At 37.1% G+C, this 18,488-nt stretch overlaps 1 protein-coding gene across 1 annotated transcript; it reads right to left on the bottom strand.

The window, feature by feature from the left end:
- Positions 1-1,008: 1,008 nt before the first annotated feature.
- Positions 1,009-16,164, bottom strand: LOC114462385 (urokinase plasminogen activator surface receptor-like). Its single transcript, XM_028445188.1, has 9 exons — positions 16,019-16,164; positions 15,675-15,770; positions 14,357-14,518; positions 14,100-14,216; positions 13,496-13,684; positions 12,909-13,010; positions 11,944-12,105; positions 1,523-1,639; positions 1,009-1,285 (listed from the first exon to the last, which is right to left on the bottom strand). The coding sequence occupies exons 1-9, from the start codon at positions 16,035-16,037 to the stop codon at positions 1,128-1,130; spliced, it is 1,122 nt and encodes a 373-aa protein (XP_028300989.1). The 5' UTR covers positions 16,038-16,164; the 3' UTR covers positions 1,009-1,127.
- Positions 16,165-18,488: the final 2,324 nt, after the last annotated feature.

The following is an 18,488-nucleotide window of genomic DNA, read 5'->3' as shown; positions in this document are numbered from 1 at the left end:
ATTCCAGGAAAAGAGCGCCAGGTAAGAGTTGCACTGCGCAATGAATGGGACAACATTCCACAGGCCACTATTGACAATCTGGTTAACTCTATGCGCTGTAGATGAAGCGCTTTACGTGATGCTAATGATGGACACACTTGCCGACTGACTTATCTGAAAATATATATATGTATATTATAAGCTGCTCAATTTCATTTGTGGAAGCCTAGTCTTGTAGAGAAAGTATGTGACCATTAAAAAAATAAAATAAGTGTTCTTCTATAGTTTGTTGGTGTACGTATGATATATTCCAGATGAGCAACAGGGGGAAAAGTCCAGAGACAAAACAACAGTTTAAGTAAACATTCCTTTAATTTTCTCAGATAAAAAGTAAAATACACAGATTAACACATTCACCCTGTTTTTGTTGACCCTTAGTTTCACAGCTTTTTCACTGAGTGAAGCATGATTATTTTAAAACTTCTGACTGTTATTGTAATATGCAGGCAGTCAAGAGTAATACAAGTTAATTACCCGGAAAAATTATCTCCAGCATAATGTACATTCAAAATCAAATTTGACAAACTTCCTTAAACATACTCTCTTGATTTCAAAATATGTTATTGCTTTATTAATTATCAATTTAACATGTAACAGATCATTAAAAGTCAAAGCAAAGATAGTTAACAATAAAGGTAATGTTTCATCGCATTCTATAGGAAGAACGTGATGCCCCACAGATTAAGATTATTGTTTTGATCTCAAGACTTGGATTATGGTTAAACATTATTATTAATAATAATAATAATAATAATAATAATAATAATAATAATAATGCATTGAATTTTATTTAGCCTCTGGATCTCCTGGTCCAAATGGCTCCTGTGATGGTGTCTTCTTATTAGAACCTATGTAGCCATGCACGTTCCATTGTCATCATTGTGTCTTTATTTTGATCCTGTGTGCCGTTTTGTGTATGTTTGATTGTCTTTTTGGGGGGTTGTTCCTTTTTTTTAACTATGTAAATCACTTTGAGCTGCCTTTTCTTTGTTATTTATTATTATTATTATTATTATTATTATTATTATTATTATTTTTTTTTTTTTTTATTGGTGTTAGGGAGTTTTAGTTGGTCCAGTTGTTGCTGCCTAAACATTGTTACAGCGGTCTGTTCCACAACAGGTTGGTCCACTGGTTAGATTTCCCACTCCTTCCATAAATGGCAGTACACCGTGAGCAGGAGCAATATCACATACATCTGTTGATGTGCAGCCAGCAACAGGTAGAACTCCATTATCAGCTGAGACTGTAAAAGAGAAAATATTTTTTTTTCTCTTTTCCACAATCATATGTGGAGTATAGGAACTGGAAGAAAATCCAAACATGTAACAGCTGTCTGCATCACATAGTAACATATTCTCCGTATATAGTTCATGATATCTTCTTTTTACAAACTTTTACATTTTTAAGTAATTCTCTAATACATTAGAGAAGCAAGGTCTGTAAGACATTTAATCTGTTTCACTCTCGTGTAGAAACATACCTAATCCATCAAAGCAGCGGTCCTGTGCTCCTTCACAAGGGACAGTAAACACACAAATGTCGGTTCCAGAGATACAGAAGAAACAGTCAAGGCCGTTTCCTGCCTGTTGAGCAGGAGCTAAAACACAAAGAAGAACATTGTTATTATAATGCAACTTGCAGGTAGACCACTTATCAAAGGATACCTGTCTTAGTCATGTATATAACATCAAATATGTTTAAGGTATTACTAAATCAAAATCTCTGCACATTTAATAAACACATTTGTAGTACTTTTATTAGCAACTTTAAATTAAAATACAATCCATGGGGAGCTCCCATATATTTATATATAATAGTACAATGTATTACAGTGTGAAGATCAGCCTCATTTTTTTGTCTGAGTCACAATTAAAATCATCATCATCATCAATGTTACACTTCTTATTTACTCTGTAGTGGATCAAACTATGGCTTTACGTTGGACACGTTGGCGTTAAACTAGTTGAACTGGATGCGTGTTGGCTCTCTTTCTGGCATGTATGGAGTAGTGCTGGGCAGTGATGCCAGAATATGGGGGAGGAGCCTGTGTGATACAGGTAGAAGACTGGTGCAATGGAGCGCCCGCCTGGACAAGGAAGTGTAGCGGGAGTAGCCTCCCTACTCAGAGCCTTTGGGACTGAGTAGGGAGTTAAACATCTGTGGCAGAATCAGCCCCAATGTGGTATTGGATCTCAGATGAGTCTGAGGGTGTTACAGGGTGTTTTTGTCCAGCTGGGTCCAGATGTGTGAGGCTGAGGTACTGATTACAGAGTGAGATGTCCAGTTTTGGGATGGGTTTCCACTGCCTATCACTTTTGGTCCGTATATAACATGCAAAGGTTGTGTTTCCTGCTGTGGGAGTGTAAGAACTATTACATGGAGTTATTGTGATAACCATAGCACCAGCACGAAGGCCGGTGACTGTGTAGTAGCTAGCTAGGGAACAGAAACATTCTCAGTGTGGTACTCAGTCTCAGTTAATCTGAGCTACTGTTTTTCAGGGCGTTTTATCTGCTGTAATGGGGTGTAGCAGGTCGCTCAGTAGCTCTGCTCTGGGGACTTGTAGGAACCGGTTCTGAACCGTGTAACAAAGTGCTGCAGCCTTCTTACACAAAATATTTTCTCCCATATTACCTGAGACACACTAGAGTCTGGTCAATGATGCTAAACTAATAAGAAAAAATACATGAATAATTAAAGGAAAATGTTTATTGGTCACTGTGGTCTCTGTGTTGTTGTTTTTGTTTGAAAATAAGGCAGATGGAAAAATAATAATTAGGAGCAATAATGACGTCAGCATAAAAATACATTAATAGATTAATTAGAAAGAGATTAAACAAGACCGTGTTGACTGTGAAAATAGCGTTTACTCTGAAAAATCAATCTTAAAACGAGGGGTGGGAATCTTTAGGCACCTCACGATTCGATTCGATTACAATTCAAGGAGCTTCGATTCGATTCTTAATGTATTTTGATGCATGTTTTATTCACAAAATATCTGTTGTATTCACTGTGTTCACGCACTGTATTAAAATACATATTATTTGTTGTTAGAAAAAGAGATACATTACCATTCATTATCCTTTATTACACTAATGGAAAAAGTATGTGAACTGCAAATGTACAAGTTTTTGAAACAAAGAGTAGCAGCCTTCCTCGTAACATAACTTCAATTGATTTATGATTTTCACGGATTTCAATGACATTTACAAGCGTTGGGAAAACTCCATGTTCCGTGATTTCTAGACAGCCCAAAAAATAACATCACCGCCTCCTTTCCTTTAGCCCGCCTTCATTCACACATATGTGCTTTTTGGCTGCTTACGCGCGGTAGGCGTGTCAGCAGCCTGGACCGGAGAATACACGTTGGAGAGAAGTGCATAACTGCAGGCGTGCAAAAAAGTGCTTAAGTCCAGACGGAAGAATAGAACCCAATATGCAAACTACAACTTCACATCTCATTCTCACTTTAAAATAATCAACTCTTCCACACCCTTTCCATTTTCTACCTTGAGTCTCTCTTCCCTATTCTCTTCCCCATCCCCACCCCCTCACCTAGCACGAGCAGTCCCGGGATTTTCCAGACACCCTCTCAGGTCCTGGCAATGGCTGAAAAGACCCTCAGCACAAACTGACACCGACAGTCAGCATCCTTTCATTTGTAAATGTGACCACCAGGGGAGGGGGAGATGAGAGACTGACTCACACAGTGTTGCAAACATGGGGGACGGAAAGGACTTTTTCACAAGCCCTTTCACACTCTCGCTATGGTTCAGTACTTCCGCATTAGGTCAAAGGTCAAGAGGGATAAAGTCACCATAGCTGACTGTAAACATTGAGTCTGACAGAGATTTAGATCATGTTCCCCCATTGGAGCGTTGATTCTTTTGAAAAAAAAGTACGGAAACGTGGTATCGATCTCCAAGGTAGAAATGCTGAGTTAGATGCTAAAGCTAATGCTGCACACAAGCTAAAAAATCAGGTTTTTCCTGGCTTTTCAACAGTGATCAATCAGCTAAACAGTGCTGTTTCACTAATCAGCCTGTCCATCTTGTGCACTTCCTTCAAATTTGTAAAACAATATCTTAATAAAAATAATCATCGACCTGGTTAGAGAATGGTGTACCTCGTAAATTTACCTTTTCAAAGTGAGAACTCATACTGTGCTTTTCACACTCGGAAATCTTGCTTTACTATCAATAATAACAATACATTTTATTCATAAGCACATTTCAAAAACTCAAAAAGTAAATAAAATAAAAAAAACTATCAACAATAAAGGTAAATAGAGAAAATACAGGAGTAGGAAGCAGAGGAGCTCTAGCTATATATATATTTCTCTGTGATAAAAGCAAACAAAAAACAAATTCTCAGTTGTTCTTTTGTATATTTCTCATGTCACACACTTCTCATCAATAAATCTCAGCAAGAACTAAAAAAAAAGTGGCTCCCTCTCCTGTGGTGCCTTGTTTACATACAGTAACAAAAGCGTCTGTTTGCAGCTTAGGAGAAGTAAGTAAGTAAGTAGTTTATTTATAAAGTGCTTTTTACAGATATAATCACAAAGTGCTGTACAGAGTTGTGGTAAAAGTACAAGTGCAACACAATAGAATAATAAAACAAGAGTGCATAAATATCATAAGAACAGCAACATTAAAGGATAAATAAAAATTAAAATCCAGTAACTAAAAGCTTTACTGTAAAGTGTAGTCTTCAGCAGTTTTTTAAAAGTGACCACACAGTTGAGCTCCCTGAGAGACTGGTGCAGGTTATTCCAGAGTCTGGGAGCTACAGCCTGGAACACCAGGTCTCCTCTGGTTTTTAAATGTAGTTTTTGGGGTCTTTAGGAGACCCTGACCTGAAGACCGAAGGCATCGCCCTGATGAGTAGGGGCACAACAAGTCTGAGATATATTTAGGGGCCTGACCATGTAATGCTCGGAACGTGAGAACTAATATTTTATATTCTATGTGAAACTTAACTGGAAGCTAGTGCAGAGTAGCAAGAATGGTGGTGATGTGGGATGTTCTAGAAGCACCAGTTAAAAGTCTGGCAGCAGCGTTCTGAACGATCTGGAGTCTGTTTAGGGTCGACTTATTAAAACAAGTAAAAACAGAATTACAGTAGTCAATACGAGATGATTCAGTTCCAGATCTGATTTTGATAAAAGATGCCTCACTTTAGAGATATTTCTCAGGTGGTAAAAACAGTTTTTAGTCAATTGATGACAATGTCCCTCCAAAGACATGGACTGATCAAAAACAACCCCAAGGCCCCATCTATATCTATACTATAATGACGGAATGGTCTGTGTGTGTGCGTGTGTGTGTGTGTGTGTGTGTGTGTGTGTCTGTGTGTCTGTGTGTGGAGAAAATATCACCCCGACGCGGTGCGAGTTCGACCTGGTCGACGAGTTCCAAATACCCCGAGTGTGTGTATCTGTTATTTTGGAGTAATTTGGTCATTTCCAAATGTTTATTTTAATTTTATTTCACTTCTGGGCGGCCCCGAAATGAAACCTATTCAGCTTTTGACCTCAGGGTGTGAGGGGGCGCTAGTGCCATTTCACAGCACAGCTCACTTCCGGTGCGTGCATGAGCTCCTGTGGACTTCTCTTTTCTCTTTTGAGGAAAAATACTTTTTTACTGTTCGTTATTTGGTGATGACATTTCGAAAAGTTTATTTTCATGTTAGTTTGACCGTTCGCTATTTAGACCGGACAGACCTCACCCCGAAGTTATTGACGGCAATGGCTGCTGTGTTGATAGCTGCACATTTCTCAGCAGAGCGTGTGTGAGAGAACCAACGGAGGAGATTAGAGTCCAAGGTAGAGAGTCTCACACACACACACACACCTATCACGTGCACTTAACTATAAACAAAGGGTAGATAGAGAATAAAGGATAAATATATATATATATATATATATGTACAGTATGTTTGCCTGAGACACTGTGTGTCTGACAAAGTGGTCAGCAACACCGGGGCCCCTCAAGGGACTGTACTCCCTTCCTCTTCACCACCTACACCACGGACTTCAGCTACTGCACTGACACCTGTCATCTCCAGAAGTTCTCCGATGACTCTGCAGTGGTTGGATGTATTAGGGAGGGGGATGAGGTGGAGTACAGGGCTGCTGTGGACAGCTTTGTCACAAGGAGTGAGCAGAACCATCTACAGCTCAATTTAAAAAAAGACCAAGGAGCTGATTGTGGACCTGAGGAGAATCAAAAGGCCATTCAGCCCTGTCTCAATCCAGGGGGTCAGTGTGGATATTGTGGAGGAGTACAAATACCTGGGAGTGGTGATTGACAATAAACTGGACTGGGGGAGGAACACTGACTCCCTCTACAGGAAGGACCAAAGCTGAGGTCCTTCAACATCTGCAGAAAAATGTTGAGGATGTTTAATGAGTCAGTGGTGGCGAGTGTGATCCTCTACGCTGTTGTTTGCTGGGGGAGAAGACTGAGGGTCGCAGACGCCAACCGACTCAACAGACTCATCCGCAGGGCCATTGACGTTGTGGGGATTAAACTGGACTCTCTGACAGTGGTGACAGAGAGGAGGAGCCTGTCCAAGGTGAAATCCATCCTGGTCAATGTGTCCCACCCACTCCATGATGTGCTGGTCAATTACAGAAGCACCTTCAGCACCAGGCTGATCCAACCACGGTGCTCCACAGAACGCCACAGGAAATCATTCCTGCCTGTGGCAATCAAACTGTATAATTTATCTTTGTAACTTCACAGCTTGATTGTTGTACATATCTGAATCACATTTGTATATTTGTATTATTTTGTAAATATCTGAATCAATTGGTATATATTTGTATATTATTATTATTATTATTATTATTATTATTATTATTATTATTATCTGTCCTACTTTTTTCTACAACTGTAATGTGTGTGTTTCTGACCCCTATTTTTTTTTAACAGTTTTTACTTAATTATACACTTATTTATTGTTTATTTTTCTTTGTCTTTGTTAATGTTTTTATTCTTTATTTGTGATGTGTTCTGTGGCTGTAACAAAAGCAATTTCCCCCTGGGATCAATAAAGGAATTCTGATTCTGATTCTGATGCACATGTCCCATAGAATTAAACCAGGATAATTGCACCTGCAAATATCCCCCTTATGCTCCCACATGAATGCATACTTCCAATGGGCACTGCACTAGTAGGTGTAAATAATAAATGACCCATCAATGGTGCTTCTTGTGCTAGGTGTAACACTGTTAGTTTAGTTGCAGCCCTAGACTCTACACCATGGCATTAGCATTGAGATGGCAGCAAGCAAAGCAAAAGTAGCCAATAAATAATGTAAATACAGTACACTGACTAAAATGAATGATCTATTATGAAAATAACTAATGGCTTTCACCTTTTTCATGTTGTAGGATGATCACTGAAGCCTCTGAGTTTAGTGGTTTTAGTCATTGGCCATGTTTGCACTTTTTTTTAAAATTTGTAAATTTATTTTACTTTTAAATGTGACCAGCAATGGCTTGTTTTAAGATTCACTAGGATTTAACTTAATTGTAAAAACAATTCATATTATTTATTTTAATTTAAGGTAAGTGTTCGGTGTCTCTATGGTGATTCTGTAATTCATATATATATATTTATTTATTATTTTTTTAATTTATTTTTTCCTTATTTTTTTTTAAACAAAGGAGGGATTGATATGTGATTACAGAATACTATCGTACTAATAACATTTGCCAAGGTCTCTTCTCAGAGACTCTGTCATTGTTATGCTTAGCACTATCAGCAGCTACAAAACCTTGACAGTACAGAACAACTACAGATTCATTGGACGCACACATAGAAACCTTAGAATCTCTAAGCCTCTAAAACCCTTTGACCAAATAAACCCTGTGTTCACATTTGACCTTTAACTCTTCAGCTTGACTCCGTCTCATTTCATTCAAAACCGCCACAACACAAACTATGTAATCGCAATTAATGGCAACAAAGGTTAGAAGTACTTCTTTTAAATGAGATATTACAATACAAGATCACAATTTCATTAAGCAGATACTTATGTCTAAAGCAACGTACAACACAAGCACTTAAGTTTAAGGGACTTGCTCAACATCCCACAGTGATGGTTCAGGTTAGATTAGAACCAGTGATCACAAGCCTGCTTCCTTAACCACTACACCATCACAGCCACATTCACAGAGAAGCTGATGAACAGTATTCAGAGTTAAATTTACAGTCATTGTCCAAGGCTCTGATCACACTGAACTAAAGCTGCCTGTTCAATATATAATTTTTTTTTTTTTGAATTCAACATAATTTGAACTTGGTGGTTCAAGTTCAAATTGTGGTTAAAAGGTGGTTAAAAACTGAAAGAAAATGCTTGATCATGTTGGTAAGACTTTGTAGAATAATGTGAATAATATTTGCACGGTGGCTCCACATGACTTGGTTTCATTCAAGTCCAGATTTCCAAGGAGAAAATTTTTTTACATACAGTATATGCTTTCTCTTAAAGAAAATAATAATTTAAAGAAGAAACAAATACCAAAACGTTGTTGTTGTTTTGCACTGTACAAAACAACAACAACAACAACCAGTATGGACCCTCTCAGATCTATGGACACAGGTCAGATAGTGGAGCCCAGAGCTCACAGTAACCATGGTGATGCTGCTTTTAGTTGTTATGCTGCAAAGAAGTGGAACAAACTGCCAGCAGAGCTGAAGTCAGCATCACATGTGAACATTTTAAATCCAAGTAAAAGGCACTCTTTTCTTTTAGATAATTAAACATGTTATTGTTGATTTAATGTTTTACTGATGATTTTAAATGTTCTTATTGTTTTTTAAGCTGTTGAATGTTTTCTGTTGCACTTTTTGATCATGTAAAGCACATTGAATTGCCTTAGGCAATAGGCAAGGCAAGGCAAATGTATTTGTATAGCACATTTCATACTCAAGGCAACTCAATGTGCTTCACTTGATAAAACATTCAATTGTTTAAAATCAATAACAACATTTAAAATCATCATTAAAATCAATTCAAATCATCAACAAACACATGACATCAACAACATGACCATAAATCTCTCAATCATATGCAATAGATACAAAAGTTCCTTTAACTTTGATTTAAAAATGTTCACATGTGATACTGACTTCATCTCTGCTGCAGTTTGTTCCACTTCTTTGCAGCATAACAACTAAACACAGCATCACCATGGTTACTGTGAGCTCTGGGCTCCACTATCTGACCTGTGTCCATAGATCTCAGAGACCTGCTGGGTTCATACCTGACTAACATCTCACTGATGTATTCTGGACCAAACCCATTCACACATTTATAACCAGCAGCAGAATTTTACAGTCTCCTCTGAGGCTGACTGGGAGCCAGTGTAAAGACTTTAAAACTGGACTAATGTGTTCTGACCTCTTTGTTCTGGTTCAGACCTGAGCTGCAGCGTTCTGAACCAGCTGTAGATGTTTGATGAAGACCATTACAATAGTCCAGTCTGCTGGAGATAAAAGCATGGACCAGTTTCTCCTGATCTTTCTGAGTCATTAAACCTTTCACTCTGGAGATGTTCTTTAGCTGGTAGAAGATGTTTTTGATTTGATCTGATGCTGAATGTAAGATCTGAGTCAATCAAAACACCAAGGTTTTTGACTTGGTCTTTAGCTTTTAAAGATTGAGACTCAGATAATTGCTGACAGCAGTCCTCTTTTCCTTGTTACCAAAGACAATCACCTCCATCTTGTCATGGTTTAGTTGAAGGAGGTTTTCACTCATCCATCAGTTTACTTTTTCTAAGCAGTCACACAACACCTCAATGGGACCATAGTCATCTGGGTTCAGTGATAGATATACAGTAGTTGTGTGTCATCTGCGTAGCTCTGATAATCAACCTTACAGTTCTGTAAAATTTGTCCTAAAGGAAGCATGTAAAGGCTAAACAGAAGAGGTCCAAGAACAGAGCCCTGAGGAAGTTTCCAATGCTTACAAAATAACTTCGCTCCTCCAAGTAAGACTTAAACCATTGCATTACTTTTCCATTTAGTCCAACCCATGTTTGCAATCTGTGCAACAAAATTGTATGATCTACAGTGTCAAATGCAGACTTAGATCCAATAGAATGAGAACAGATACTTTTCCTGAATCAGTGTTCAACCTTATGTCATTGATCACTTTGATAAGAGCAGTTTCAGTGCTGTGATGAGAACCAAAACCTGACTGAAATTTATCAAATATTTTGTTGAATGTTAAGAATTGACTCAGTTGGTTGAAGACCACCTTCTCAATGATCTTGGCCATGAATGGAAGGTTCTGATTGGTCTATAGTTAGCCAGTATAGAAGCATCCAGTGTTCTCTTTTTAACAGAGGTTTCACAGCAGCTACTTTCAGGGATTTTGGTACGGTGCCTGATTGGAATGAGCAGTTAATTATCTGACACACATCAGTGACAATTGACTTTACAACAGTTTTAAAGAAGTTTGAGGGTTTTGTGTCAAGGCAACATGTTGATGGATTCAGCTGCTGAACAGTTTCCTCTATTGTTTTTGGGTTCACTGTAATAAACTCTAACATTGTAGTTGACTCCTCCCTCAGTGGTTGAAGCTGTTCAAGCTTTTTGTGATTTTGCTGGTTTGTTCTGATGTTTGACCTTATTGATTGTATTTTTTCATTGAAATATACAGCAAATTCATTACATTTTCCAGCTGACAGTAATTCAGGGGCTATCTGATCTGGGGGGTTGTGAGCTTTTCAATTACAGAAAACAACGTGCGAGAGTTGTTGACATTTTTGGCAATAATTTCAGAAAAGTATTGCTGCCTTGCTTTGAGCAAGCCATCATTGAATTTTCGCAGACTTATTTTGTACAGTTCTAGATGAGTTTGGAGTTTTGTTGATCTCCATTTACGCTCAGCTCTTCTACAGTCAGATTTCAAATTCTGCATTATCTCAGTCCTCCTCCAAGGTGTTTTCTGTGTTTGGTTTTCTCTTAGTTTTGATTGGAGCCACCACATCTATGACATTACAGACTTTAGTATTAAACTCATCCAGAAGATCATCAACTGTCTCAGCACTCAATGTTGGTGTCATTGCTATGGCTTCCATAAACTGTGCACTTGTGTTGTCATTTATGTACCTTTTCTTTAAACACACATAACTAGGGGGAACAGATGTTACAGTCTCTAGGTCAAAAAAGACACAGAAATGATCAGATAGAGCTAAGTCTCATACATCAACAGCAGAGATATCAACACCTTTAGAGATAACCAGATCCAAAGTGTGACCTTGAGTGTGTGTCGGACCAGTCACATGTTGTATAAGACCAAAAGTGTCCATTAAAGCATACAGTTCTTTGGCAGTATTGTCCATGTTATTGTCTACATGAATATTTAAGTCACTTGTTATTATTAAAAAGTTGTATTCAGTGCATACAACTGCAGTTCAGCAAACTCATCCATGAATTCTCCAGAATATTTTGGTGGTCTATAAATGACTAAAAACAGAACTCTTGAATCACCCTTCAGTAAGAATGACAGATATTTAAAGGAGATAAAATCACCAAATGTTATTTCTTTGCACTGAAATATTGATTTAAAAATGGCAGACAAATATATTTGCCTTGCTTTATATACAATTGCTGGAACAGAGTTTCTTATATGTTCCATTCATAATGTCAGGACACAATACACAATTTTTCAGCAAAAAAAAAAAAATCAATTAATTTCAATTAACTTAAAAAAAAAAAAAGGCAATAAATCACGACAAAAATGTTAATTGTTTGACAGTACTAAAACATGTAATTTTTTAAGAGCTCAAAAGTAGAATTACCTACGGGTACCCTTTAAGATTCCATATAGACAAATGGGTTATTTTTTTCTTTAATAATTCCTCTATTATCACTTACCAGGCAGAGTTTCTGAGTTGCAGTTGTTTGTGTCGCAGCATTCAGCATCTATGATTTTATCTGACTCCACCACATCAGTAGAAAACCTGAAGGTGCCGTTGCGTGGACACAGTGTGGGAGGAGCACATCCTCTGTAAAAACTCTCATCTCCTGATGAAACATCTACAAAGATAAAAATCAGTTTGTTGAGGTTGTCTTGAAGTGTATCAAAGTATTTAACATCTTGATATTAAAGGCTTTATACTCTTGTGAACAAAGGTTGACTGTTTTCAATACATCACAGCAAAGAGCTTAGAGGCCTTCATTTTGAGTCAGTGTAACATTGAGATATATTTAAACTTGAGGGTCAAGACAAAAAGCTACCGGTCTCACTGACTGATGGTTGTCTTTTTCTCCAACTATTTCTAGAGCAAGGTGATTCCGTATATCAGGGGTGGCCAATCCTGGTCCTCAAGAGCCACTATCCAGCATGTTTTCAGATGTTTCCCTCTTCCAACACACCTTATTCAAATGATTAACTCATCATCAAGCTCTGCAGAAGCCTATAACAATCATGGTCATTTCAATCAGGTGTGTTGGAAGAGGGAAACATCTAAAACATGCTGGATAGTGGCTCTTGAGGACCGGGATTCACCACCCGTGCCATATATGGTAATGAGCTAAGGTTAGAGATATGACCCTGTAGGATGACCTTACTCTTGACTATATAGGCACTAGCTTGCTGGGAAATGCTTTAGAGTTTGCAATGATCTGGCCAGCTGCTCTCAGCAGATTGTGACACCCTGTTTTTGAACTCTGATTGTACAATAAATGTCATAATATTTGCAATTCAGTTGTTCTGAAGATTCCTTCTACACCACCTTTTTTGTCATCACCATCCACACCACCAGATGCAAAAGTCTAAAAACATATTACAGTAAATGTACTTTATGTAAATCGTGTTCATTATAAGAAACAAAGATTACCTTTAATGGAAGCTGTTATACACATAGTCTCTGAAGAACAAGTCACTGACACTGGACTGGAACAAGATGAATCATTGCAGGATAGACACTGAAGTCTTGGAACTAGAGGAGAAACAGTGTAGGACTTTGTGACATTTTCAGACATGAAATATCAAAGGTAGAGCCAGTGAGTACTTTTAATATCTCAATTTACAAGGAAAACATGTTTCAGGCATTCACACATGAAGGTCTTGGGGTTTTAATTTTCATTCTCATATTTTGTTACAAAATCCGAATTATTTATAACAAAGTCAATACGTTTAAATTGTTTTATGAATAATCGGAATTTTAGGGATGGATCATCACTATAAATACAATGTGTCACATGTTTGTTTGGCTAAGCTTTGTAGAGAGTACGTCTCACGAATTCTCCACAGTTTGTTTCATGTTGCTGTAGCGAATTTCCATAAACCATTCATTTGTAGGTAAATGACTTTGTTTGCCAGTTGTTTTATAAATGTTCATGCACTAATGAAAGTCTGGTTTAGCTTTGTGGAGCTGAAAGTCAAGGTAGTCTTTGTTATTTTGAACTGTTGATGGTTTGGTACCTGCGGTAGTTGGTCCTGCTGTTGTTGGTTCTGTGAAATCATTGCAGCGGGTTGTTCCACAACAGGTTGGTCCACTGGTTAGATTTCCCACTCCTTCCATAAATGGCAGTACACCGTGATCAGGAGCAATTTCACACACATCTGTTGATGTGCAGCCAGCAACAGGTAGAACTCTATTATCAGTTGAGACTGTGAATGAAAACATGGAAAGAATAATAATTTTCTTTCTTGCTTCCACAAATATATGTAAACGTGTTATTTTGTTATCTAAAAATGTTCATCATGGTTTTCTTTAACTACATTTAATTGACAATAAGTAGACTACCATCCCATATCAGGTTAATTAATGGTAATTACATCTTTAAAAAATGCTTAAGACCTTACACTTTAGATTTTAGTCGACTAAATCTGTAACTGATTAAGTCGACTAAAATCCTAATGTCATTTCAGTGACTAAAACTACAATATATAATTTAAATGGTCCTGGTGACTACATTTTGACTGAAAGTAAATTGTATTTTAGTCATAAGATTATAAAACTAATTTATATTTGCTGTTAAAATGTGTACTATTTCTACAATTTCACTCTTGTGTAAAAACGCACCATATCCATCAAAGCAGCGGTCCTGTGCTCCATCACAATGGACAGTAAACTGACAGAAGTCGGTGCCAGAGATACAGAAGAAACATTGAAGGCCATTTTCTGCCTGTAGAACAGGAGCTAAAACAGAAAGAAGAACGCTGTTATTAAAAATTGTGCAGGCACAATATTTTCCTTTGAGTTTTGATTTTGTTGACATTTTGTATTTGGAGTTATTAACTTTTTTACCTCTACAAATCATCTCCTCCATCATCACTTACCAGGCAGAGTTTCTGAGTTACAGTTGTTTGTGTCGCAGCATTCAGCATCTATGATTTTATATGACTCCACCACATCAGTAGAAAACTTAAAGGTGCCGTTGTGTGGACACAGTGTGGGAGGAGCACATCCTCTGAAAAAACTCTCCTCTTCAGATACAACATCTACAAAGATAAAAATCAGTTTTAGTTTGTCTAAAAACATATTACAGTAAATGTACTTCATGTAAATTGTGTTCTAAGGGTGTGTCAAAATATCGATACGATATGTTGCGAGGTTTCGTCGAGCAATACGTGATCGATTATCTGACACAAAATATCGATGTTTATTTAAAAGAAATATATATATATAAGGAATCAAATGGACAGAATCGGCATGAAATGCATCACCGTGAGGCAATGAACGTTTTTTTATGGGGAAATGTTTCTGGGGAGCGCTCATTAGGTGCACCGCCCTCCCCTCTCCCATCTTGGCTCCATTAAACACCACCTTACAACCTGAAACACGTCTAAACTTTCAAAAAACTAAGCAAATAATCACTGACTCCTAAATACAGAGCCGACCAGTGCCTGCTTAACTTTGCTGTGTCTTTAAAGCTCTTTCCGTCTCTCATCAAGAGCAGCGGCACTCTGAGCAGCTCAGAGTGTTTTAACAACGTCACATGAGAGTTACAGAAGATCCGTGGGAAAAGTTGAGTGTTGTTGTGGACGAGACCATCAACGCCAGGATAACGCACTGACTCAAATGTTTATGTTTCATATGCAGTGAAATGTTCCAGTTTTCATAAAACCAGTTCATTCTGCTTGTTAAGCAGCACTGATATGTGTCCATGTTTACAGAGAAGTTGATAATACTAGCACTGGAATGACAATTTTCTGCATTCATTTTTTTAATAATTTAAAGTTCATTTGCACAAACATCATTGACAATATTTTGGTGAAGCATTATTTTGTCTCAGTTTTCTCTTAAAGACGTAAACATAACACAAGGACATGTGACTAGTTGTGGTCAGTGTGTGTTAAGAAGAGCCACTGCAGTATACACTGTGTTTTACTTGGCTGTCATTCATGTGAAATTGATTGACAGTGTTTGTAATTCCTGTGAAATGGATTCAGTGCAGTAGATAAATTCTGAATTTCTTGAGTGACACAGATATTGTGATGTATCATGGATTAAATTTCTCACGATATATTGATTATATCCCTATTGCAGTATTGCAATAATATCGCTAATGTGGGCAAAAATATCGCAATATATTGTATTGCGAGGAATCTGGCGACACCCAGCACTATTGTATTCATTATAAGAGACAAAGATTACCTTTAATGGAAGCTGTTACACACATAGTATCTGAAGAACAAGTCACTGACACTGGACTGGAACAAGATGATCCTGAGCAGGATAGACACTGAAATCCTGGAAGTAGAATAGAAAAAGTGCATTACTCTGAAAAAAAAAAAAAAAATACACACATATATATATATATATATTACAGTTTAAATGAATTAACCCTTATTATTTTATTAACTTATTTTCTAAGAGTAGCAACTGACAAATTTGCATTCACAACGTGACCAGTCTTAAGATAAGGTACTCAATAAAAATAACATTAAATATGCATATAAAAGAACCCACACTTTTTAATTTAACTGAACATAATGTACCTGTGTTTGGTGGGACCATAGTTGTTGTAGTTGGAGGTGTGGTAGTTGTAGTAGGAGGTGTGGTAGTTGTAGTAGGAGGTGTGGTAGTTGTAGTTGGAGGTGTGGTAGTTGTCGTAGGAGGTGTGGTAGTTGTAGTAGGAGGTGTGGTAGTTGTAGTTGGAGGTGTGGTAGTTGTAGTAGGAGGTGTGGTAGTTGTAGTTGGAGGTGTGGTAGTTGTAGTTGTAGGTGTGGTAGTTGTAGTTGGAGGTGTGGTAGTTGTAGTTGGAGGTGTGGTAGTTGTAGTTGGAGGTGTGGTAGTTGTAGTTGGAGGTGTGGTAGTTGTAGTTGGAGGTGTGGTAGTTGTAGTTGGAGGTGTGGTAGTTGTGGTTGGAGGTGTGGTAGTTGTAGTTGGAGGTGTGGTAGTTGTAGTTGGAGGTGTGGTAGTTGTAGTTGGAGGTGTGGTAGTTGTAGTAGGAGGTGTGGTAGTTGTAGTTGGAGGTGTGGTAGTTGTAGTTGGAGGTGTGGTAGTTGTAGTTCCATCATTACAGTTATTTGTATCACAACAACTTGGTCCAGAGCTGAAGGTTCCTAAATCTGGTAATAATGGTATTTCTCCCAGCCTTCTACTTGCAGTACACACACTTGGTGATGCACAACCATAAGCTTCATTGTTCACTGTGGATTAAAATATGGATTATTTACACTTTCTTAAGGCAAAGAATGAAAAGAAGAAAGAATTTCTGATGAAAATGTTGATTTTTCAGACATCACGTGACTACATTAAAGCTTGTATTTGTCAGTAAAGCTAATAAATCGCAGCACACTTTTCTCATGTGATTTTTAACATAAATAAAAAAAAAAACATTGATTACTTGTGTATAATTTTCAGTGAATCAAACAGTAAACAAAACACATTTACTTAGCTGTTTTAGGATTTGTTTTCTGCAGAATAATTTTTTTTCTTAGAGAATGGTAGGTAAAACTTTTAAAAATGTTTGTGGACCAGGGAATCAGCAAAAAAATATTTTTCATGCCGTCATGATCAGTCAATAATTTCAATATAAGTACTTATAGAAAATTATTATTTATATGTTGTCACTTTGTCAATAATAATGTTAGAATCCTAATTTTTAGAATTCTTATGTAAAATGTGTTAGTAACTAATTGGGCGTATCCTAATTTATTTGTGGTTCTTTTTAAAATCTTCTCCAAAGCTTAAGGAAAACATTTTGAAATAAAAACTACAGTAATACCTGTTTAACAGCTGATTCACAGTAATCATGTGACTCACGTGTTCCTTGAATACACAGGGTCTCGTCTCCCATACAGTTGAGTGAAATATCACATCGGCCGAATCCACAGAAGAAACACTGGAAACCGTTTGGAGTCTGTGACTGAGTGTGTGCTGAAACAATAAAGAACAAGATTTAAGAAAAAAACAATATGTAATGGGGATTATCCTAACTTTACATTACTGTGGTGAACACACATAGGCATATAAAGATACAGTTTTGAATTGTAAATTCAATTTGAGATGTTGATACCATTTTGATCTTTTTGCATTGTTAATACAGGTGATTATTATTTATGCTTAAAGATAATTTAATAATGTAAAGTAAAAGCCAAGTTTATTATTATAATCTTCCAGCATGCCAAAAATCTTTAAGGACCTCAAAATAAATTAAAATGGGGTCTTACCAGGTAAGTTATTAGTGTTACACCCATCAGTGTTACAGCACTCAGCAGATATCAGTGCACCTGAAAGACCCAAGTCAAGTTCATATGTTTGAGAGCCTGTGATTGGACACAGAGCTGATGATGCACACGCTTTGTAGAATCGTGTTGTTCCAGATGTGTCTGTAATTTCAAAACAAAGATTGTCTATGTTAATTAAAAAACAGTCTTTATTTTTTTAATGTTGTTCTCTGAAAAATAAAGTATTTGAATAGAAAAATTTACAACCTGTGATGGTGGCAGTTACACACATAGTTTCTGTTGTGCATGTAACTGAAGTTTCATTTGAACATGGACCATTGCAACTTTGACATCTGAGTCTTTCAGCTGTAGTGAAGACAAAATCATAGTATTTCAAACATTAAAATATTTGGAAGATAAAGTGAATAAGTACAAATACACAACAGTATAAAATGTACACAATTAAACTAGACTTACGTGTTGTAGTAGGAGGTGTGGTAGTTGTAGTTCCATCATTACAGTTTTCTGTATCACAACAGTTTGGTCCAGAGCTGAAGGTTCCTAACTCTGGTAATAATGGTATTTCTCCCAGCCTTCTACTTGCAGTACACACACTTGGTGATGCACAGCCACGAACATCACCGTTCACTGTGGATTAAAATAAAATGTTTTCTTTATACTTGTATCTTTCCCTGGTCATTTGTAAGGCAAAGTGACAGCAAATTTTAAGCAATTTTCTGATAAATTTTTTTTTATAATAATTTTTTTTTTAAGATATCCTGTGGCTACATTTTCT

Source organism: Gouania willdenowi, chromosome 4 (genome assembly GCF_900634775.1).
Source record: "Gouania willdenowi chromosome 4, fGouWil2.1, whole genome shotgun sequence".
In the NCBI taxonomy this organism is placed as follows: Eukaryota; Metazoa; Chordata; class Actinopteri; order Blenniiformes; family Gobiesocidae; genus Gouania; species Gouania willdenowi.
Note: the sequence above shows the minus strand (reverse complement) of the source record. Positions and strands in the feature narration are given on the sequence as shown.